General features: G+C 51.1%; 2 protein-coding genes across 4 annotated transcripts; both read right to left on the bottom strand.

The window, feature by feature from the left end:
• Positions 1-790: 790 nt before the first annotated feature.
• Positions 791-18,070, bottom strand: CFAP251 (cilia and flagella associated protein 251). 2 transcript variants are annotated; one of them, XM_021285692.2, is made up of 22 exons: positions 17,733-18,064; positions 16,933-17,082; positions 15,876-16,124; positions 15,583-15,723; positions 15,376-15,485; positions 15,044-15,152; positions 14,555-14,635; positions 13,994-14,071; positions 13,651-13,695; positions 13,099-13,316; positions 12,323-12,508; positions 10,265-10,512; positions 10,023-10,171; positions 9,133-9,306; positions 8,661-8,845; positions 8,031-8,145; positions 7,717-7,880; positions 5,184-5,274; positions 4,831-4,974; positions 3,090-3,318; positions 1,774-1,875; positions 791-1,038 (listed from the first exon to the last, which is right to left on the bottom strand). In XM_021285692.2, exons 2-22 carry the CDS (start codon positions 17,053-17,055, stop codon positions 887-889), a joined length of 3,093 nt encoding a protein of 1,030 aa, XP_021141367.2. In that variant the 5' UTR covers positions 17,056-17,082; positions 17,733-18,064; the 3' UTR covers positions 791-886. The 2 variants fall into 2 exon arrangements, with proteins under 2 accessions (XP_021141367.2, XP_064889001.1); XM_065032929.1 differs by lacking the exons at positions 791-1,038; positions 1,774-1,875; positions 3,090-3,318 and adding an exon at positions 3,435-4,303 and having other exon boundaries at positions 17,733-18,070.
• Positions 18,071-19,838: 1,768 nt separating this feature from the next.
• On the bottom strand, positions 19,839-23,196 carry PSMD9 (proteasome 26S subunit, non-ATPase 9). Of its 2 annotated transcripts, none has more exons than XM_065032966.1 (6): positions 23,004-23,196; positions 22,822-22,924; positions 21,995-22,260; positions 21,441-21,542; positions 21,026-21,114; positions 19,839-20,677 (listed from the first exon to the last, which is right to left on the bottom strand). In XM_065032966.1, exons 1-6 carry the CDS (start codon positions 23,112-23,114, stop codon positions 20,650-20,652), a joined length of 699 nt encoding a protein of 232 aa, XP_064889038.1. In that variant the 5' UTR covers positions 23,115-23,196; the 3' UTR covers positions 19,839-20,649. The 2 variants fall into 2 exon arrangements, with proteins under 2 accessions (XP_064889038.1, XP_005498399.3); XM_005498342.4 differs by having other exon boundaries at positions 21,995-22,182.
• Positions 23,197-23,622: the final 426 nt, after the last annotated feature.

Here is a 23,622-nt window from a genome sequence, read left to right as displayed (position 1 = left end):
CCAATAATTTCCATGGAATTGGGCAGGTTTTAAGTAACAGAGTATCTGCTCCAAATAAAAAATATCTCCTGTCACATACCTGGTGCACTCCGGTCACGGTGCTGCTGGACTCCTTCATTAACTTGCATCTAGTGCACACCTTGCTGTTTGTACTAATTGTACAATTACAGATACTTTCAGAGTACATAGCAGCGATCTCTGTTTAAAAAACATTGCCACTGAAAGGAACGCTTCTTAAGGACCTACATTATTATTCAAATTGATGCTGAGGATGATGTAAAGAAGGAAGCGTGTTCAACAGCACTTCACTGATCTTTCTACGGCAACTTACATCAGCCTCATTACGCTGTTTATACAAACACAGTGAGATGCCGTCCCACTGGTATTACACTACTAATTGGAACTACTGCTGTCAGAGAATAAAAGTTTAAAGGCCACAATGGAAACCTGGTTTTAATGTATATCACAGCATTCCTTTCCTTATTGTGGTCCATTGGATTTGTAATTACAAATCCATTCTAACTTGTCCAAGCATTTTGTACACTACATTCATAAATTTATTTAATCAATATGTTTACATTGCTATTTTGCTGTCAAGTTTCACAAATAAATACCATCTTAATAAAAGTAGACTGCATTTGGCATAAACCCACCTGAAATGAATTCTAGGAACTACTGCTTCGCTTTTTACAGCCACCCCAGTGTTTCTCTGCACAGGCTTGATCCCATAGGTTTGTACCATGTGCTAAACTGGGAGCTTTTTCTAGAGATCAATTAATACAAAACTATGTGAGCTTTACTTTTTAATAAACACAAAATAATTTTTTTGAAGATATTTGAAGAGAAGAGCCCAGAAAGTAGGAATAAGTAGAAAACTTTGTGGCAGCTATGATTCTGAGTCTTCATAGATCAAAGATCCATCTTTTTTTTCTGTTCTTTTTCTTTCTGGTTCAGCAATAGGTAAGCCAAGAATGTCAGCAGTGAATATCTCTGCTGTGATTTCTGCTGGAATTTCTTCTTCAATCAAAGCAGGTGCACCTGGAGAACAGTAACAACACACACACTAGCAATGTAAAAATGGCTTTCCAGACCAGTCAGGTTTATAAGCAGCAGTAAGTGGATGAAATGCTTTTAAAGATGTATGAAGTAATAATGAAAAGTTATTTGTTTACTTAATACTTGTTGCATTTGTGTTGCAGCCCATTGCCAACAGCGCTAACCAGGTGCTGTTCTTGACTGCTGTGGATTGGGACATGAATTGTCCAAAAATGTGGTGCTTCCCAACAGTTCCAGTCACAATGGGCAGCACCACTTGGCCAATATCAGTGCTGTAATTTGCTGTTCTGCGCCAGTGCAGACTGGGATGCAAATTGTAGACAGAGTAGTTATCAACGGCTCCCTGACAATGGGCATTGCTGTCTAGATGGAATCGACGCTGTCATTTATATGTTGTAGGATTCCTTTTTGCCTGTGGACTGTGGTGTGTAAAACTTCCACTGTGCAATTCTAATTTCAGTTGCAACACAACAGATAAACCAGTGGAAACTTGTCAAGTTCCAGTTATATTTCATTGTCCATTTATTTTCAGATACACCCATGCAATCGCTGCATGGATGAAGGTACATCTGTAGCTCTATGACTAGTTTTGCAGTCCTGTCTCAGCATTTTTGACAGCTCTTGACCTAACAGAGTAATGGGTTTGCAATTTAAACTATCCTGTTTGGGAACTGAAGCGATCTTGCTTCTGTGCTGCGTGGAATGCTGAAGCTGTACCTGCGAGATCGGGGGTGTCTGGCTCAGATCCTCCTCCCCCAGGACGGTTGCCCAGCAGGGTGATCAGACACTGTGCCAGCTCATCCTCTGTCATATGTTCTCCTGTGCACAACAAAGCAAAATCAGCCTCTTGGGTTACGGTGTCATTAGCACGAAAACTAGAAGGCAACTCAAAGAACAGTGTACAAACAACACAGGACAGTTAGAAAGATAATTCAGCTTCTCTGAGATAGATACACTTCGCCAATTGAAACACATGATCCCAACACAGGAAAATGTTGATTCTAATGAAAATTTTCTTGCATTTTGGGCAAAAATATTTATTAAGGGGAGAAGTTCTCACACAGACATCTCTTTATGCTACATTGCACTTGCAGGGGCTTGAGTTTCTACTCCCACTGAGGAATTCCCAGCACACAACAGACCACAGTCCATGTCACCCCATGTCCGTGGCTGTTCCCACACAGAGAGGGAAGAGGAAGGCGCAGGAAAGTCCTGATCTTGTATCCTGGAATAACCACAGCACTTGTTCCCAGTTCGTGTTTGGCTCATGCCCTGAAGCATAAGGTTATAGATCTGTTATGAAAGTGTTCTATCTAATGTATCTATTTATGGATGTTCACACCATCCGTCTAAATAACTAACCTTTCTCACGCTGCTTGAATCCTTGGTTTCCAAGAATCTTTGTGGCAAGGAGTTTCACCAGCATTTACCAGGAGGTAAACAGCATTTTGCTTTACCTATTTTAATGCTTAGCTGTACTAAACACTCTTTACTTTTACAACAGGAGCAAGACAATAGAATTTTATTATTTCCCTCTCTGTGGCATTAGCCATAAGTGTATTTATACATGTCTTTACAGAGTTCCCTCTAATTCACCTGAGCTAAATCCTCCCCTTCTTTTCAGTCTTTCCCACACAGATTCAGTCCAGGGCTGACCAATTTCATCCCTTCCTTCTTTTTCTCCTCTTTTTCATTTTTAATACTACTTTTCTGGAGACCGTGTGACTGGAAGAGAGAACAATGACTTCAATAAGAGTATACTGGAAGAAGGATACAATTTGCCAAGATCCATACTCATCATTTCACAGAAAAGGTAGTTCAGGCCAGCAGAGATTCCCAGAGCAGTAAAAGAAGTGCAGCTGAGACGTTAGATGTGATTATTCAATTTAAAATTTTAAGACAGGTGGCTCCACATGCCTGCCCTGGTTACCAAGCTATAGTTCCAGATTAATTTTTTGCTGCAGTGAATACGTTCTGAAATTGAAGGCAGAAGTAGCAAGCATAAAGCTAATATTAGAAAAGAAATAACTCACCTGTGCACAGAAGCAGTGACAGTAAGACTCCTCTGTCAATAACTTTGTCTCCATTCTCATTATCATAACCAAGAACCTGAAACGCTCGTTGTATTTTTTTCATTGACAAGCCAAACGCAGGTCGATGATTTATATAAAGTTTGATAAAATCCTCTAAACTGATTTTTGTCACTTGTTCTCCTGTATCCACATACTCGCTGAATTTTACTTCATTTATCATTTCTTCAATCTAAAGGTGAAGGTGAGACAGATCGTTACGTGTTTTCTTTTTGAAGAGCATCTACCCGGTTTCCAGTCTCATGACTGTGAATGTACCGTAATTGTGCACATGTTGGTACCACAGGTGTTGTGACCATGTCCCAGTAACGAGCCAGCGCTCAGCAGCTGAGGATGGACACGGCTAACGGTTACGCACTTGTTGTGACAATATTAGGTAAAGATGGGGGTAACAGATGTAGTAATTTTGGATTTCCTGTATTATGACAGGCACTTGGGGACTTTGCAGCTGTTACCGGTGCCTTTGCCACAGCTGTGTCTCCACTCTGGGGACAGTGGGCAGGCAAACCACAAACATACCACCCCATTACAAAAGCACACGTATGAAAGTCCCGACATAACCAGGCTGCACACAGTGTATCCACATGCACAATCTTTCCCCCCATCCCAGTCCGACCTATGTCTGGTACAGTTCTGCCTCTGCCCAAGACCAATCTGAAATTTGCTTGGACAGGCCAACATCCCGCACAGCTGGATCGCTCCTCTCTCAAGCAAACGGGCAAGCGCTGGCCATGCTGGATACCAGTGGTTTTCCTGAAGTCCAGAGCTGTGAGTCAGCCCTGCTGGCAGCTGTGCAGATGAGTGTCCGACAGGCAGGATCTGCTCGGCGCCTTCATTGCACTCGTGCTCCAAGCGGCAGCCCCTCTGCAGATGCACGGGCAGCAGAGAAACGCTGGGAGAATTCCCCGTGCCAACACGTACCGAGGCTGCGACTCTCCGGGAAGGGAAGCTGATGCAAGATCTCCCCGGGGAGATCTTTGCATTCAGCCTTGGGCCTTTGTCCTTGTGTCACAAGTTTTTCCACTGAATGAAGCCCAGGGAAGAGGGAAATCTCAGCTGTAGATTTTTCCTGTAGCGCATGTCACGCCAGGCAAGAACAGTCATTTTCACTCAGCTCTGGCTGATCTGGCATTAGGTTTTGTATCGGCCCCACTGAACTACAAAAGAAAAATGTCAATTCCCAACAGCTTTGCTTGTCAGCCCAAGCTGCCTTTCCTCCTTCCTGCTTTTCCTTTATTAAAACACTCCAGAGTGAGAGGAACTTTCTTTCTGTATTTTTAATACTGCCCTGCCTGCTCCGAGAAGCAGCTTGTAGGTTGCCTGGTTTCACAGCACCTTAGCGCTTCTGTTTCCATGCCTGAAATGCTGTTTCCATTTTGATTTGGTCATCTTTTGTTCAACACTTCTGAACCATCAACCTCCAGGTTTGCTTAGCCTGTCTGGTGGTTTCCCAGCTCTCCAGAGAGAAATCATGGCTTTTTGAGGAACTTGCTGCCAGATTCTGACCACTACTATATTGGTGCAGTCCAGGTTAAACGCATTGAAAGCCAGCAAATATAGTTTGGAGCCATCCAGCGTAACAGCAGTCATAATCTGGCCATCGGGACACTTGGTAAACGTAATCATCCTCCCTCTTTGTTTTTGTTATTTTTTTAAATAACCATAATAAAAGCAACTGACCAACCTTTTCCTCTGATGGATAAAATCCCATTGCTCTCATTATGGAAGGAATTTCCTCCAAGGGAATATGCGTTGACACCTGTCTGGTCTCCAGCGAATCAATGCCATGGCCACGCAGCTGCACATAGTAAAAATAATCTTCCAGTTCCTGTAAGGGATTCAAACAAGATACTTTAAAGTTCAGATACCAACAGGCACAGAAAATAAGGCTCCTTTTAAGATTTACTAACAGGCATATCAATGAGTTTGCTGTTAACGGTGAGATGGACAAAAGATAAAGAAATGTCAGGCCTGTATAAATGAATCTTAAACTCCAACCAGATGTTGCCAGTCAGCATTCATGGTGAGCATAATTACCCTGAAGAATTCGCCGCCTCTGCCACCATCCAGTAGGTTGTAGAATGGGATCAAGTTCTCTCCGCCCAGGGAAGCAGCAGCATCCAAGGCACTGGCAGAAGCAGCGAAAAGAAGGTACAGGAAGGGTTCATGTGAGGAGAGATTTTACATTTCCCTTTCTAGTCATTGCCTACAGACACTGTCAATAAATAAATAAAATCCCCTGGCCTCAGAATTCAGGAAATAAAAGCATCACCTTGAACCATGTACTATTTTATCATCAGCCTGCATTTCTACCGTGTATTTCATACCCAGGTTTTACATACAATAGCACAATGTGGGAATTAATTATTACTGAATGGTCCTCTTGTTTAGTGGAATGAGCACAGGGCTGGGAGCCAGGAGCTTTTCCATGGACTTGAGCTTGGTGTCTGGCATTTAGCTTTTCTGCTTCCTTATAGAGACATTGAGGGAGATGAATTAGCTAGATCAGCATTTTGAACATGCAGAGAGGGCTGGGGCTTGGTGTTTGCAACAAACCACACAAACCCAAGCTCCCTGTTCCTTGATCTCATACATTCTTCCCCAATAACTCAGCGCAATCCATTACGCTTCCTTCCTCTGCTGTAGCTGGTGACTGTCGCAGGTGCAATCTACATTAAACTGAAAGCATCTCAGTGCCACCTCTTTGTTTCCATTTCATAGGCAGTTGGAGCCAAAAGAATCCATTTGGCTTGTGCAGATGAAAAAGGAAACCAAGCCTGGTAGCGCAATCGTGGCGTAGCGTTGCCACATAATACCCCGCGCCCGGCAGCAAGGCTGCAGCTTCCACGTACACCTCTGTAGGGCTGCTTCCACTGGGGTTTTTTGCAAGCTTCATGCTTTTTTCATAATTAAGTTATTTGGTTATTAAACACAGCGGAGATGCACAAGATGCCAGAAGCAGCAATAAAATGATAATTAGCTCATCAAGGGCTTCGCTCTGAAAACAAATTACATAGAAATTCAATGTTGCCTGGACCCTGGCCAACCATTATAAAGAAGGATCATTTATATTTTATTGCCTTCCTTAAAATGTCGCTTATTCTGACCCCCGACTGCTTAAGCCACACAAAGTGGAAAAGAAAACAAATAAACCCCTTGCTTTCCCACCCAGGTTTCCTTTGTTCTGGCACATGAAGGTGAGCTGGCTCAGCCCCGTTTGGGTTTATTCTGAGCAAGCAGTATGTACAAGAAATGTTTTAGGCAGGACCAGCATGTGTCTTAACCACAAAGACTTTGTCCTAGGAACATGAGGGGCAACAGTGTTTCACAGGTTCAGTGCGCTTCAAATTAATAGGAGCAAGAATAGGAGCAAGGACTAAAGATGAGCCAGAAACCAAGAGACGCTTTCTGTGCCAGACAGTAAGGTGACACGCAGGATAAAAACAAAATCCAGCCACAGACCAGCAGAGACTATGCCAAGCTATCCATCTTTTCTAGTTCCAACATGGGCTAAGCGCACTTTCCAGTCTAAGTGTGAAGTTGCTCCAGGCCAGCCCTGCAGTTTTCGGCTCATTTGCAGCTGCCTGCTCCGTTCCCATGTACACGCGTGTCTGCCGGGCATCTGCAGCCACGCTCACAACGGGAGAGCCCTCTGCCCTGTGCATGCACGGCAATGAGCGGCTTCGCTCCTTGGCATGCAAAGAAATGGAAATATAAATCCTGCCTTTGCCGCGTTACCCGCCTGATGTGGAGCACGCGTCTGGCACCGCTGCCCCGGGGAGCTGGCAGGAGGAGATCGCACGCTTCCAGAGAAAGGCGGAAAGAACCTGGCAGGGTTTATCACTGACGCTCTGGGCCAGAGCCTGGAAATCCTCGTTTGCAAAAGCAGCCTTTGCTCCTCCAGCCACCCCATTTAGTGCAGTCCATTTACTCCTGTAAGCAAAGCTTTATAGGATTAAGGTGGCTTGTCCTAAATCCAGTCTTCAAATGCAGGGGGGATTTCCTGGCCAAGGCTGGCCTGTCCCAATTGGAAAGCAGACACTTCTGCATCAGCAGCAGCCCCGTATGCACCTCCTGCAGCCAGTGCTGCTCCTCCGGTCCCCTGAAACCCCTCCATCACACCAGCCAGGACCTCATAAGGGCCAGAAAATCCTCCACTCATCTTCTTACCATTTGGGCACTTTTTCCCAAACTGGAGTATTTATAGGTTGTATGGCCAGCACCTGCAAGTTCTACTGGTTTAATCCCCTCAGTGAACTACATGGTTACATCATGTGGAGGGGAGCAAAGCTCCAAAGTTATCCATGTTCAAGAGAACCCTGCAAAGAAACGCACCCTGCACAGCATCCTCCTGTGTTACCCCATCGATGCAGCAGCACCATATACACTGGGATAAGCACAGAAATATCTGTGAGACCTGGCTTTAACTCCTCTGGACACAAACAAAGACCTTTTAGGACAAAATCCCCATTCTCACCGTAAATGTTGGGGAACATTTGCTTCAGCTGTGTTGGCCAAGCAGCTGTGGAAAACTGTAACAAGACCCCTTTCTCCTTCCTGCGGTACTCACTTTAGGTTGACCTCCCATTTCATAACAGTGCAGTCGTTCCCTCCTGCTGTAAAGATGTAGTGTCCATCGAAGGAGGTAGCGAGGTCAGAGACACCATCTGGGTGGCAAAGGAAAGCTGAGGACTTGTGGGGGTTGCCATCGACAGGCAAGATCTGCAAGCCCACCTGTAAGGAAAGAGGGAGCCTGGAGGGCTGGGTTCAGCTCTCAGGCAGGACCAGCCTACGTATGGTTTTGTCTGCAGTGAAATTCCCCCAGGGACCACCACCTCTACAAGTGGGGCCTCTTGTACAACTGGGGCAGGTGGAGCTCCATACCTTGTCTTTTGTAATGTACGCCAGATAGTGTTTCTGGGGATCCATAGTGTTTGTTGTTGGGAGGATTTGTATCTTCTCCAATGGGGAGCCATAGGTTGGTCCCAAAAGGGTCTTTCTAAAGGCAAACAACATTTTAATCCATTCTAGGGCTCACAAAACAGTTTACTTCTTTGAAAGGTTACTGTGCATGAGGATGGCTAGATATGGGGAGGTGTGGTGGGTGCAAAGGCTTTGTACCACTGGAGAGAGAGAGGACAGAACAGGATGGGGTCCCTGGGTAGAAGAGACCACACTGGGGCTAAGAGAGGAATTTAGTGCTCAGAGATCATTTGGTCCCTGTGCTTTGCTCATGTGGGCTCCTGTCTCTTTATCTGGTGTCCAACTGCTGAGTCTCAAGTACAACGTACCAGGCAGACCAAGACCCACCTGCAGCCACAGCCTTACTATATGACACATTAGTGAACAGCAGAGTGGACACAAGGATGGAGCAACCTGGGGGCTCTACAGTCACCCCAAGATCTGCATCACAGATGGGCAAACACATGCTCATGGGTGGGAATGGGGTGGACAGAGGAGAACACAGTCAGGATGGGGCTCCCGTGAAGTGGTAGGACAGAATCTCTCCTCTACCTGCACATTTTGGTTGTTGTGTTATAGAGCTTCATTTTGTAGTGGTTGTTGGCAGTGAGAATAAAGGACTCGGTGCTGAGCTGTGGGTACCAGGCCAAGCACAGAGGCACAGCAAACTGCTCTAGCCGGTCCCTGTGCAAGACTACCAGGTGGTCCTTGCTGCTGCTGTTCAGGTCATATTCAACCTGGAGGGAAGACACGGAAACACAGAAACTCCCCTGTGGTCTGCCCTGAGCCCCGTGGATTAACTGGATCCAGCATCTCCTGTGCAGCCAGGCCAGTAACTGAGTCTCAGCCCTGTTCCCTGGGCAGATCTGCCCTGAGACAAAGCTGAGGAACAATTCCCTGCGATGGCCCTGGTGGGGAGAGGTTGGGAGCTGCAGAACCAAAGACTGAGTCTCCCTTAATGCTCCTGTCCAGCCTCCCACCTTAACCACAAGCTTTGCTGCCCTTCAGACTTTCACAGACTCACCAGCTGCCGGTCCTCCCCGAGGCTCAGGAGCCTGGGCTTGTGGCTGTCTAACTGGACCCCAAAGAGGATGCTCCGGATGGGTTTGTAGTGGGAGTGCATCCCTGCGAGGTGTTGCCAGCACCTGCTCCCATTTTGCAGGACTCTCTTGTAAACAGTCACTGCGTATTTCTCATCCTGGAACAAAAGCACAACCATCAATGAGCCACAATCCCATGCATGCGTTCCCCTGGCCAGCAGCAGCCAGTTCTGCATGTCTCCTCCAGGCTCAGCTCGGCCCTTTCAGCTTTGTGAGTCCCAGCATGAGGGGTAGAGTCCCAGCCAGGGTAAAGCACCGGGTCAGACAGATTTGGGCAGCACCGCAGCGGTGCTCAGCCTGGCTGCAGGGCATTGCCCACCGGGCTCTCACGTAAACCGAGTTCACTGACTCCCCAGAAATCACAAGGAAGATGCTTCCCACTGCTGTGCCCTGGCATTCGTGCATGAAGGGAGAATCTTTTTCTTTGCACCTCTGTGCCAAACTGCTTCAACGCTGCCTCAACGCTTCTGTGCTGGGCAAAGGGAGCAGCCCCCTGTGCCGTGCACCAGCCAGGGGGAAATCCCTGCTCCAGCCCTCTCTACAGATGGATGCAGAGCTGAGGCTTGTCACTAAAATTAGCAATGGGATACTGCCAGCAGCAGGTCTGTGGAGCGGCTGTGACTGGTGATGTTTTTACAGAGCGACTCTTCAAGCCAGGAAAGGCATTTCAGAGTCACAAAGCCCCCAGGGAGGGACAGCCCTCACACCGCTCACTCTGCTGTACCTCGCAGGATGACCAGCACTTCCCATTCCCACCGAAAGCTGCACCACGGGCTGCACACATAAATCACCGAGAGGAAAAAAACAAGCTTACAGCAGTTGCAAGGTACTCGGAATCATGAGAGAAGCTGATATGAGTCACGGGACCATGTGAGAACTTGAACTCTTTGCAGCTGGACTGAAGGGAAATGGCATCGAGGATGTGAACGCTTCCATCAGTAAAACCAGCGGCCAGATAATAACCTGAAAAGCATGCCAGAAAACTCTCATGACACAATCGCTCCTCCCAGGAAGCCCGGTGCTTGGCACGTGAGGAAGGTCATGGGGCCAAGGTACCTGCAGGGTCGTAGCACAAGCACTGGATACCGGCCTCAGTGAACACCCTGCTGACCAGGTACTTGGTCTGCTGGTAATCCCACACCCTCAGCAGCCCACAGCGACTCCCCACAGCGAGGAGCGCCTGCCAGGGGTGACATGCGATGGCATTCACAGCTTGCTTCGCCTCATCCATGACTTTTTCAAAGTTTGTCGTGTCTGTTGCAACACGAAGCACAGTTGCATCAGAGGTTGAAAGGATAAAGTTCCTGTTTAGCGTGAGAGAAACAGAATTTGATGAATCAGACTAGCTGGCTCATGTCCCTCCAAGCTATATTACACATTAGTCTCTTTTTGGCAACTTAGTTGAGTGATCCCTTATATTTTGCGATATGCAATACGCAAACACTTCTTGACCTGCAAGGCAGATGGCACTTTGTGTTCATGACCTGGGAAATCTCCGTGGGAGGACACTGGAGCCGATTCCATTTTCTACTTGGGTAGGCAAGCCAGAAGATGAATGACATCTGGGTGGCTTTTGCTGTTTGCAAGTCACTGGTGTGTGAGACAGACAAATGAGCAATTGATGATACTCTGAATAGTCCTTTCACACATCTCCGTGCCACCATTTCCAGTGGCTCCGTGTTGACCCCGCTGCCACGGACAAGGTCAGCGGACAGATTCAGACCCGACGCAGACAGAGCAGCTGCCTGTCTGCTCACTCAGCCGCGGCCACCGTAACACAGTGAAGAGGGTCCTGCTGCAGAACTGGTGATGTGGAAAGCAGATGTCTGAATCATTATGCACGTTAGAGAACACATATATGTAGTCGTTTGTCTGCCTGAGATATGAGAGCTTGGAGGGCTCGAGAGAGGGTTGAGGGAGGACCACAGAGCTCTGAGAGCTGCACCAACAGATGAATCACAGGGGAACACTGCTGCCTCTTTGCGAACTGGCCCGTGACAACCATCGGGTTATGCACATCTTGCCTGGGCACAGAAGGATGCTGCACCGTTCATCTCAGCAGTGGAGGACAGCAGAGCCTTAGCTGGGCTCTTCAGCCATACCCAATCCCACCAGCCTGGCGAGACGAGCAGGCTCGAGGCTTCGCCTTTGGTTTTCTGCCATTTGTGCTGCCCAGAGCAGGCAGGAGCTGCAGCATTGACTTGGGAGGAGGGATGGGACAACAGAGGCCAACAAGGAACACCAAACCCTTCCCCAGGGCGCTGCTCTGGGCTGGAGAGGAATCTGTCCCATATGGCTCTGTGGAAAACATGTGCGGCTAAGGACAGATGTTGCCAGGAGAGCCTTAACAGGAGTGACAGGCATACGGTTTGCAGGCTGGATCAAGCCACAGAACAGCTTCATATGACCTGCAGACTTTCTATAAATCCTCAGACAAAGCTATGTCACGCAGAGGGAGGCCGGTGACCAGGCTGGGGCTGTCCCACGCTCCCGAGTCCATGTGGTGGAACCCAGCACCGGTGCCACCGCTGCTAGGGCAGTCTCTGCACTGGTGTCTCTACACCACCACTGCCCTGATTAGCTTGCCCAGCCGTGATAAAGTCTAACTGGAAATAGCCACCCACAGGAGGGGCTTAAAGGGGGATTAAGGGGCCCAGTGGGAGCTGGAAGCTCAGCATTAGCACTGCGTGGTGTGCTGGGTATGTGACAGAGGAGCTGCACACCCCAGGACCAGCGATCATCTCCATGCCTGCGTTAACACTTCTCTCACCTGTGCTGTAGCATCATATCAAGCTCAGAATTGAAGATGTTCTGGAGCCCACCTGGGTTTTGGCAGCCACTGGGAGGTGCCTGGCAGCTGCGGGCAGAGAGGGGCCACCCAGGAGACACCCCCTGCTTGTCGTGGTGGGCAGGGGGTGTAAATACCCAAAGTGAATGTCTGCAGAGAAGGGGCACAACGGGGCACGTTCCCCCTCTGTCCTGCCCAGAAACCTGGGTACAGGGTTGAAATCTGCTCCAGCCACAGCAGGAGCCCAAGAGGTTGGGCTGACCATCTCCCCAGCTTCCGAGCTGCAGGACAGACGCAGAAGACCTGGGTTTATAACAGGGGCTCACCTGGTGATGAAGGGCTGGCTGCTGGTGGTGCAGGAGGTGGAGCAGGCTGGGGAGGCGCCAGGAGGGGTGTTGGAGAAGGAGATGGACCGAATGGGACCCACTTTGCCGTGGCGGTAGCAGGTGAGGACCTGCAGCTGCCCGTCGTAGAATTTAACCCGACCTTTCACATCACCTGTTACTATACAGCTGCAAGGAAGGAAAAGCTTTTAATCCACACACTGAGGGAGAACTTCCAAATCCTTATTGGGTATTATCCTTGGGCAGAAGCAAATCTCTTCCCCTTCTGCCTATTCTCTAGACAAGTGAATGAGAAGAGGTTCGTACAGATGTGCAGGGGGAAGGTCCAGGGCTGTGCATAAATCACCAGGCTCTGCTGTGACCTGCGGTGTCCCCTGCCCTGTCCCCAAGGCTGTCAAGGCGTTCGGCGGCTGTCTGCTCCCTCTGCCGGTAAAGGCCAGGAGGCTGAGCAAGACTTGTCCACGCTCCTCCATGACCACGAGCAACCCCACGTCCGAGCTCCCTCAGCAGAGCTGGGATCACATTGCCAGGAGTTTTCAACCATTCTTTCTCCTTTTCTCAGCCAAAGTTATTGCTAAAAAACACCAGAGCAACATCTCATAAATCAGCAGCACTTTCCTGCCTGAATTTGCCTGGTCCTTGCACACTGCCAAGTGACTTAAAACTGCATCACCTGGCTGTGGTTCATCAACATCAGCTGTGAGGCTGAAATGTCTAAGGACTGTACCTAGGGCTACCGAAAGCTGCTGTCCTGTTACCTCTCAAACACGGTGAGCACGGTAAGACTGTCCTTCTGCAGAGGCACCAGTTTGGTGGCCTTCCTGCTGTGCGGCTTGGCCTGTGGTTCCCTGGAGGGGCCATAGGGATCAGTCGTGTCCCACACCGCCAGCTTCCCCGCCGAGGTGCCCGTCAGAGCTTGCAAGTTGTTAAAATGAAAAGCCGACTGGCTGAAGTGTCCCACCACGGTGCCAAAGGTCTGCAGAGAGAGCGGCGAGACCGTGGGTTTGTCCTGCACGCTGGCTCTTCCTCAAGCAGGGACGTTCCTGCTTGGTCCCTCCATGTGACATTCCCTCTGTGTCCCATGGCAGGACCATCAGAGGCAAGAGTCCCAGGAGAAGATGCAGTTGGGCATCTCTGGGATAGAGAGCCCCTCTTGAGCTCAGCTCAGGCAATCCTGGCTTGTCCCTTCAGGAGACAGGCTGGGGACACAGCCACTGGTTTTGCTTCAGGGGATGGGAAGGGACAGTGCTGCTGCCAGGAGGAAAGTCAAAGCCACGAGGGTGACATTCTGTGGTCCCCCCCTTGCTCACCTCACTGTTCAGGAGCGGTGCGCTGTACTGCAACCCAGCATTGCCCTGGGCAAAGAGGAGAAAACAGCCAGGATGAGCATTTTGGAGCCGTGCTCTACAGTGCCAGCGTGTCCCCTCCCCATCACCTGGGCACTGCCTCAGTTCCATGGTGACCCAAGCAGGGTTCCTGGGGCAGAAAGACTCCGAGACTTCCCAGGGAGTGCAAAACACCCTCCCTGCATCAGCTCCTCTCCCAAAAGCTGATAACCAGCACACTGCCTCGCTGGTGTGCAGCCCCCGAGCTGCCTCCCCACCCTCTGGGAGCATGTCTGGCACCAGAACAACTTCCCATGACCCTACTTACCCACAGGTAAAATATCACCTGGGTTTTGCTATTGCTGACAAACTCACGGGGATTTTGAGGGTTAAAAATAATAAAATCCTGAAATTAAAAGGTGACAATTGCATTAATGCCAAGCTCAGCAATGCTTTCTGCTTATTATTTCATTCAAAACATCTGGTTTTATCCCAAACCCACTTCACAACCTGCACTGAACTGAAAACAGAGACCAAATTCCCTGTGAAAGACAAGAGATGTTCTCCCTCCTCTGAGTGGGGACAAACCAGGAGGACCAAGAGCTTTCCTGCCATGAGACTTGGCCAGTCCAGGGCTGCGTGGGGGACATCCCACCATGGTCCCTCTGCATCCCACGGCTGGTGGCAGCAGAGAAGCATCAGTAACAGCCCCGAGATGCTTCACTGCATTGGGGTGCAAAAGGGATGGGACAAGATCCTGCCTCACATCTCCCCCAGCATCCACCAGCATCCCCGGACTGGATGGGGACATGGGGATGTCAGGGAGGACCAGGTGAGGACAGGGCTGCCCAGTCACGTTCCTCTGCGTCCCTCATCTGTCGTCACTCACCTGATACCCAAACTCAGGCCTCAGCTCTGTGCTGCACAGGGGTTTCTCTGTGGGCAAAGTCCACTTCCAAACACAGACTCTCTGGCAGAGAAGGGAAAACCAAGGGACATTTGTGGCTTTCTGGGATCCTGGAGAGGCCAGGTGAACCCCATTCCTTACAACTGCAGGAAGGAGCAGGATAAACCCAGCATGGCCTGACAGCAGAGAGCTTCATTTCAGGAAATAATGCTAGAAGTCACATCAGTGAAAGTGTGTCAGCGTCAGAAGCTTTTGATCCCAACTTAAGATCCACTTTCTCAACACCAGAACATTCATTTTAATGAAATCCAGGTCTATCTTCCAATGGCCTAGCAAAACCAAGCCATCACTCCACAAACCTGCTCCACCTCTCTTCTGCTCTCCCCATCCAAATTCTCCCGTCCCCTTGGTTGCACTGGGAAAAACTTCCACTGATCCATCCCACAAAGCTATGGAAGAGGAGATATTTACCTGCACAGTGCCAGCACTAACGGTTGCCAAATACTTCGCGTCCCGGGAAATAGCGATAGCACTGACCCCCTCCCCGGGATGACTCTCAAAGATGGTCCGCACCGGAATCCTATGAAACAAAGTCACTTAGTTTGGGGGACCCTGGCCCCATTGCGGTGTCCCAGGGGTGTGGTTGATATGAAGATGATGGAGCCCTTGGTTCAGTTTTGGCTCCTTTGTCGCTTTACCCTGACCCTACATTTCTCCTATTTCACTCAGCTGAGACCGGGGTTAATCCTGAGTGATTTATGGGACACAGGAGGTTTCTGAAGAGGAGATTCCCAGGAGCTTACCCAGAGAAGGAGTCCCACACGATGATCAGAGCATCTGGCCCTTGGTCGGCGGTTGCAACCCAGCGCCTGTCCTCACTCACACACAGGCAAGAAATGGCATTGGTGTGGCCCTGGGGAAAGAGAAGTAGCAAAGCACTGCGGAGGTGCTGGACCTGGTGATTATTTAAAGCACTGAGGAGGAGGGAGGTGAGGGGCTGTGTGCCAGACCTGCAGGTGGTACTGCCTGTTCCCCAGGACGTCGTGGATGACCGCGGTGTGGGAGGAGACGTACAGGATCACCCGGTCCTCCCCGTCCATCAGGCTGTGCACGGCCAGGCTGCTGTTGTAGCCCAGCACCCGGGACAGGCTCTGAGGGAAGAGGCAGAGCAATAGTCCCTGACTCTTACTGATCAGGACAAAAAAAAGCCACAAAATGCCCCTGGGGTGATGGGAGAGAGCTGGGCAGGAGCATCAGGTGCTGTGCAGACCACCATGGTGCCACCATACCCGTTGGTACTCACAAGGGGGTGAAGTTTGTTTTGCTTGTCCTCCTGGAAGAGCACCCCCGGTGTGGCCACCCACACCAAGCTGGCAGAGCCATCGTGCCCATGGTCGTCCCCGCTCCACTGCTGCACTCCCTGCTCCTCATAGCCAGGGCTGGGCAGGGAGACGGGGATCCTCAGCCCTGAAGGAGGCCACAGGGGACTCAGCAGCGTATCTGTTCCAGCATCTGGTGTTCCTTCCTTCTCCCAGGCAGCAGTGAGGAGGTCCTTGGAAAGGGAGAGAGGTTTTGGTGTGTGCTGGCTCATGGGCTGGTCCACAGCTGGTGGGAATGCACCCAGCACATCTCAGATCCAACCTACACGGCTTTCAGGGCAGGCTCCAATATCAGGATACTCCTCTGCTCCAAAACTGCCTATGGATTTGTACCAGGGAAAAGTTCCCCATCGGTCACTTATTCTCTTCCTGCATATCTAGTCCTGCCCTCTGTGCCCCTGTTGCCAGCACTTCTCACCGTGCTGCCTGGCGAGCAGACAGAAAGTGAGTGTAAAAATCCCACCACCACCTTCCTCAGCCCCTCATCAACTTGAAAATAAATGTATTATATTGAACAGTCCTGGAGAACCAGAGCTCTCAGCAGCCCCTGGACACATTTGGTACTGGTTTGAGCACTTTAATTTTGTCCTTGGGACCCACATCAGGCCCCACAGGGATACTTGATTTTCTGTAGCAATCTCCCATGCAAGATAAAGACCTCATTTGGACATTGTTTGTTTCTGAGGGAGGTAAGATGATAACGTTTTGTTCAGCACGGAGATGAGGCCGGGTTCCCTCCTGCTCACGTAACTCTCCAGCAGCTCAAATGGTCAGTAAATATTGATGGCTGGGCTGAGACTACACAGAGATGCTGCATCTGCCAAGCCGCGCTGGCAGGATCCCCGGTCCACCTCCCCGCGGACATCTCGGGAGAAACCACATCCAGGAGACCCCCCTATCCTGGAGTGGGGGTCTCTGCTCCCACCAGGACCTGCCCACAGACCCCGTGTCGGGCAGGGCACGCCGAGGTGCTGCCCTCACCTCCTCAGGCAGCACGGCCATCTGAGCTGTCTGTCCATCCTCAGATGTACCCGTGGGTTCGCTGCTCACTTCTGGTCTTCCCTCAGTTGTCTCCTCTGGTACAACTTCACTTGACTCATCCATCCTCACCTCCACTCTCTTGCCAGGGAGCTGGGGCATGGAGATGACCAAATCATAGAATAGTTTGGGTTGGAAGGGACCTTGAAACGTCATCTAGTCCAGCGCCCCTGCAATGAGCAGGGACATCTTCACCCAGACCAGACGCTCTGAAATACTCCCGCCTGCCCCTGCCCTGGGGTTTGACTGCACAATGACCTGGATTTTGGCACAGCAGGAGGAAAAGGCACCTGCGAAGCTGGGAAATGGGTCCTAGAGCCCCTTTTCAGCTCCAGTAACATTCAAGCAATCCCAGCACAGCCCCGGTTACTCCCTCCCCACCTGCCTGCACACCTTGTCAGGCACAGACATTTCCCCTACAATGGGGCTTTGTCACTGTCCCCATGAGCAGCAGGGCTACTCCTGGGCAGCAGCTGGTTCATCCCCGGCTTCATGGGTCTGGATTTTAGCCAACAACAAAACTCTGTACACAGAAAGCTTTCACGGGAGCACGAAGGGGCCACCGGGAAAAACCTCCCTCTGGTCCTGGCAGGCAGGACAGCTGCTCGGGGACAGCCGTGTCCCCACAGGTCTCACTGGGGTCACCGCAGAGCTGTTCCCGAGTCCCCTCCAGCCCCCAGTGCCCTCCCAACTGTTCCGTCCTCCCATTACCGTGAGGGTTCCCCAGGGACCCCGCCACTCACCGTCACACCAGTCCTGCTCCTGTTTGCATCCGGCTGTTGTTCCCAGGCAACGGCTGCGCCAACGGCTGCAACAGCCCAGAAAGTGCCAGGGGAAAGAGGGGGCTGTGTGGGGACAGACGGGGGGATCCTCCTCAGCCCCTCATCCCCACCAGCTGCCACGGGAGAGGCGGCGCTGGCCCCCTGCCCAAAGCAGGAGCCTGGTGGCTCTGGGGGATGTTCAGCCCCTCACCCTGCTTGAGCCCAAATCCTGCTGGTGGTGGTGACAAAGCCCCTCCCGGCGTCACCTTTGGGACTGAACCCTCACCCTGCCCGGGGAATGGGACAAGGGCTCTTTACCAGGTGATCCCCCAGCAGCGGGTTGTAAGCAGCTTCTACCCCCCCTGGCAGCTCTGAGCAGGACAAGCAGAGTGACAGCGACAAAAATCAGCCTTTAACCACAGCCGGTCCCCGCACTGTCCCCAGCTCCGCCAGGGTGGCACTTGCACAGGGGACCCACTCCCAGCAATCTCTCCAAACCACTGCAGATAATCAGCTCTAAGCGCTCCCAACTGTTGACTTCAGCCTTGCTGTTAAGCTCAAATAATAACAATTTCTAAATCTAATTTGTTTTTCCTACCGCCCAGCGAGAGCCTCGTACCCTGCTGGGAGAGGAGGGAAGTTCTGTTATCAGCTCACATTATCTCCTCAAGCTGAAGAGGCTGCGAAACGCGGCTGCTCTCAACTCCCGGTCTGTGGCACAACCCGCTCTTTCAAACAGGGGCAGTTTTGTGGCCTCAGGAGCAGGGATTTGGTCCCTCAGCCCCATCTCTGTAGGCGCAGGTGAGCAGGAATGAACCAGCTGAGGGGGCTGGACTGAGCCCCAGCCTAATTTCAGGAGCGGTACAGAAAGCTAGGAGGCACAAATGCAAAGGTCTGGAAGGATGCGTGCCATGAGATTTTCTTCTCCCAGACCGGTATCTAGATGCAGATTCACCTGCAGCTCGGTTAAAAGCCAGCCCGCAGCTGGGATACCCGGACACGTTCCAGGTACCCACAGCCCAGGACTCCCCTTGATACTCTGACATTTCAGCTGCCAATCGATACCAAATTCATCCATATACTTATGCCTACATTCCATTTTATAGGGACAGATGAGGGCAGCTTGCGGACAGACACACATTTAGAAACTGCAGCAGCACCTACAAATACGAAAATCCTTTTTGCAAGAAAACAAAACAAACCAAAACATAACAGGGCTCCCAAACCTGATATTACACAACGTGCATTTAAAATGTTTTACCCAAGTCTTTTGGCACTGTGGTCCCACCCAGAGACCCGTCGCTCCTACAGAACAACCCCACGGGGGTACTTACCTTGTAACTACAGGCAGGGACAAGGTGCTGCTTCCCCGTGGGATTTCACAGCGGATTTAGGAGCTGCGATGGCCTGTGTGGGTCACAGTGCAGGGGGGTCGGTAGCACAGGTTTAACCTGAGACCTGCGCTGGTAAACTGAGTCAGGACGCACAGGGACAGAGGGGCCCCAAACACCTCCCATGCTCAGCCATCCATCAAGAAAAGAGACTGAGCAACACAGCACCACGTTTCAGCCTTTTAAACATTTCTCGAAAGAACAAAACAGGAACAGTGAAGGCAGAGCAGGGAGAGGCTGTGCTGGATGGGAGTTATCTAGATAACCTCATCCGAGGACGCTGCCTCCGTAGCACCGCGAAGCTGCGGGAATCGCCACTCAAGGAGCTTTGCTTTGAAACTTCACCATTTCAGTGGGATTTGCTCTGTTGGACTGTATGCTGAAACACAAACGCTTGAAATACCAAAAGAGGAAACCTACTCAATGTAACACAGAGCCCTAGGTGAGTGATTCTGGGGTTTAGCCCACTTTTTCAGTCTAGTTCAGGTCTGGTAAATAACAGTTATAACAAAATTGCTCATTACATGTGATGTTACTTGTGCCACAACCTGCTTATCAAGTGCTAATGCAAGACTCAAACCTTCCCTGGGCTTCGGCTCTGGAAAGCCAGGGGCTCATCACTGTGTCTGCGCAGACCGTGTCTAACCCACCCAACCTAGCCCACAATTATTGCCCAAAATAACGACTTCCGCAAGAATGGAGAGAGGCCTTACTCAGTTTTATTGATTCAGAAGCATATTTTGAAGTTCAACAGGAAACAAGCTTAAAACAAACCAGTCATCCCAGAAATCCCCTTGAATAGCTGATACACCCCAAAACCAACTACCAGAAATAAACAAAACCACATCAAACATAAAAATCCACCAAGGCAGGAGCACTTTTATCATAACCATATAAAATACTAAAATTAAAGCAAAGTAAAATTATCATCCCTATTCCTTATGTCATTAAATTAAAATAATCAGGTGTTTCAAAAATTCTTTCATCACATTTAGTGATTTCAAAAGTTGTGGCAACACAGGGAACATAAAGTATCAAACTTGCATATTTCTTGACTGTGATCTACACTATTACAGACACAAAATAGTGCTCTGGGACTTTTTAGCATTTATTGCAAGATGTTCAGTGAGGAATTGCAGGGGAAAAAGAAAATAAAAGGAAAAAGGAATGTTCTGTTGTCATCAAGAGCATCAAGACCATTTCATGCTCTTTAGAGCCTGTATCAAATGACGTTTGTATCTCTACAGCCTCATTCCAAACTGATAAGAGTAAGAGATGAGAAGACACATCTTGCAACTCTGCAAGCCACCCTTGACAAGCCCGTGCAATTCCGAATTGCGGGCAGGCCCCGCTCTACCAGAACGTGCTCAGACCCCGCGAGTCAGGCACTCGGAGCCCACAGCCTCCAAAACATTTGTTTCAGCAAAAACACGTAGGGAAGTTTTCAAACCAGATCAGAGTCCAGAAAGCAGGCACAAACTTCAGCTTTATTGTTTTCCACACAATGGTCATCTCTGCAAGGGAATGATATTGCAGCTGAAAAAGAAGAGGGTAGAAGGAAACATTAAAGTCTCGGTTCTCAAAGAGGCGCAGAAGATATGACCCGGCATCAATCAGACCCACCACAACCCCCCTCCTTTTGTTTCCTCCACCAAACAAATACCACAGAGACCTTACCCCTGTGCTCACGTGTGACACAACTCGCCTCCCCGTATCGCTGTGCAAAACCATCATCCTCCAGCTCTCAGCTGGTACCCGCCAGTGACATCCAGAGCGGGCAGCAACACACACCGCGAGCAAAGCCCAGAGCTGGCCCGGCTGCCGGAGACGTGCTCCGAGCTGGGAAAAGCCTCATCTGCTCCAGTGAGCAACACAGCAGCTTACCCCAGGAGACCCTTCCCGGCCCAGCGCTTCGGAGTCAGCCCCACGTGCACTTTCCTGCCGCCGCGGATCACAGTCACACTCAGAGGTCTCTGAAAGGGAGAAAACAAAAATTACATATAAGAATAAAAGATGACAACTTCCCAAGGTGCGGCAGCTTCTCTGGCCAGACCACGAGGGCGGCACAGCAACGCAGCCGGCTGCAGGGAGCTCCCGGGGGAGAACAGACAAGAAGATCCTCACAGCGAAGAGCACACACCGCTCTGCTCCCTTCTATCCAGCAGCAATTAGCTCAGTGCTGTGAGAGAACAAGGCTCCAACAGCACCGACTAAATCTGATGCTGTTTCTGACTTGGAGATTCTAAACCTGTGGCTAAGAGACAGGCAAGAGAACGCAGTTACTCAGAAACGAGCTCACCCCTTCGCTATGCTGCACCACTGTGGCGATGTTCTGAAGGTTCTGGAAGTTGTTGATGTTTACAGAACCAAACTCCACAATTTCGTCATCAACCTGAAGTCCCTGGACAGATACAGAAGAGAGATGAGTATCTGCCTTCTCCAAAGACAGGTAATAGCACAGGAGCATCACCCTGCACCCTGAAGGTGTGCTTTGACACTCTTCTTCTCACTGCTCAGGCAACTGGACTGCTCTACACCTTCCCCATGTCCTTAGAAAGCAGTAAGTACTCATTCCTCTGTCCTGCTTTAGGGGAAGAGAAGTACTGAGGCTCAAATGGTCAGTGAGGAGCTGTTTGGTACGACGATACAGCTGAGAGCACTCGTCTCATTCCCATACAGTGACTGATCTATTCACAGCGCTTCCCAGTGTGACCAAAAAAAAAAAAAGGGGGTGGCGGGGGGAACACTAATCAAACCCCCAACTTACTAACAAGCGACAGAGAAAGCCACCTGCTGTGTTTTCTCTCTAGGTCCAGAAGCAGTTTTTGGGGGCTGTTAGACCCCCCAGCTTACCGAGATACTGGCAGGAGATCCCGGCGTCACCGCGTTCACCCTGGCAAAGGCCTGCGGCTGGCTCTGGCTCCTGGCCTCGGCCAGCGCCTCCGCCTCATCCCTGGCGCGTTTCTCCTTCTCCCGGGCGTGCAGCTGGTGAAGAGCTTCCTCCACCTGCTTCATCAGAGCCTTGTGGTCGTTCTGCAGACCTGGGGGTGACACCATTAGCACGCAGGGAGCGGAAGCGAGGTACACCTCTGCGTTCTTTCTCAGCACGCACTCTGCAGCTGGGCAGAATATGGTATTTGGGGTGTCTCAGATGTCGGCCATGGATTGTAATAACCTCCCGCTGTCGTGTCTGCTGGGTCCTGGCGCCAGCCCTGCTCACACAGCCCCCAAGCTGATGCTTTTCAGCGGGAGTTACAAACACAGAAAACCACGCTTCAAATGTCAGCAAACGCACAAGGACACAGCGCTCGGAGGCCCACGATCACCCAGAAATCACCGAGCAGACAAAGCCTTTTTTCTATCAAGTCACACACTCATGTACCTAGAGCAGGAGCCACCCCAAAGACGGGGCACAGGGTAACCCTGGGAAGAAATAAACACCAAGCTCCCCATCAGCCACAAACAGAGCAGAATAACTGAAAACCCAACTCAGCGCAATCCTGGCTTTCCTTTTTTTAAGAATTGCGATAACCAGGCAGAACGATACGTTGCTTGAGACACTTCAACAGCTGTGGTTGCTAACAGGGTGTTTATTGCCGCAGCACACGCCGGTTTCCAGCACACCCGGGGCTGCCGGGTCACTCCCCGCAGGGCACGGGCCCCCCCGCCCCAGCACTCACAGATGATGTTGTGCCGGGCGGTTCGCACTTCGTAGATGTCGATGTCGCCCCGGGGAAAATCCTCCGCGTCCACCAGCGGCTCCGTCATCCCGACGCCCTTTTGCTGCGTGGGAAGAGGCGGCCGTGGGGCTGCGAACCGGCGCCGCGGGCCGGCCCCGCGCCCCGCAGCCCCCCGCACTGACCCCCAGCAGCTCGTAGTAGGCCTTGATCTGCGCCTCGATCTCGTCCTTGCGCTTCACCAGCTGCTGCACGTCGCTGACGGTGACCGGGCGGCTCCCGCCCGGGTCCGCCATGGCTGACACGGGCCGCGCCGCCGGCTGCGCGAAAAGGCGTCACTGGCGGCGGGGCGGGGCCGGCGGCGGAAGCACCGCCCACGAAGGGCGGGGTCTGTGTCTTTTGGGGCGGGGTCTGTGTCTCGGGGCGGGATCAGCGCCGCTGGTGTTGATGTCGCGGGAGGCGGGGTCAGCACTGCAGGGGCGTGGCCAGTAGCGTTGGGCGGGGCCAGCGGGGTGGCGCTGCCAGCGCGGGGTGGGTGTCGGGGGGTGATGCGGGTGTGATGGTGCCAGGGAGCAGTACCGTGGTGACGGTGCCACAGGGCGACACAGCAGTGGCAGTGACACGGGGTGACACAGCAGTGGCGGTGCCACGAGGTGCCACAGCAGTGGCAGTGCCACGGGATGACACAGCAGTGGCAATGACATGGGGTGACACAGCTGTGACAGTGATGTGGTGACACAGTGGTGTCCCATGTCCTCATTGCCCACCCCTCTCCAGCCTGTGCCCCAGTTGGGCGTGTGGCCC

This window comes from Columba livia, chromosome 17 (genome assembly GCF_036013475.1).
Source record: "Columba livia isolate bColLiv1 breed racing homer chromosome 17, bColLiv1.pat.W.v2, whole genome shotgun sequence".
NCBI classification, from domain to species: domain Eukaryota; kingdom Metazoa; phylum Chordata; class Aves; order Columbiformes; family Columbidae; genus Columba; species Columba livia.
This window is presented reverse-complemented; position numbering and strand designations above follow the sequence as displayed.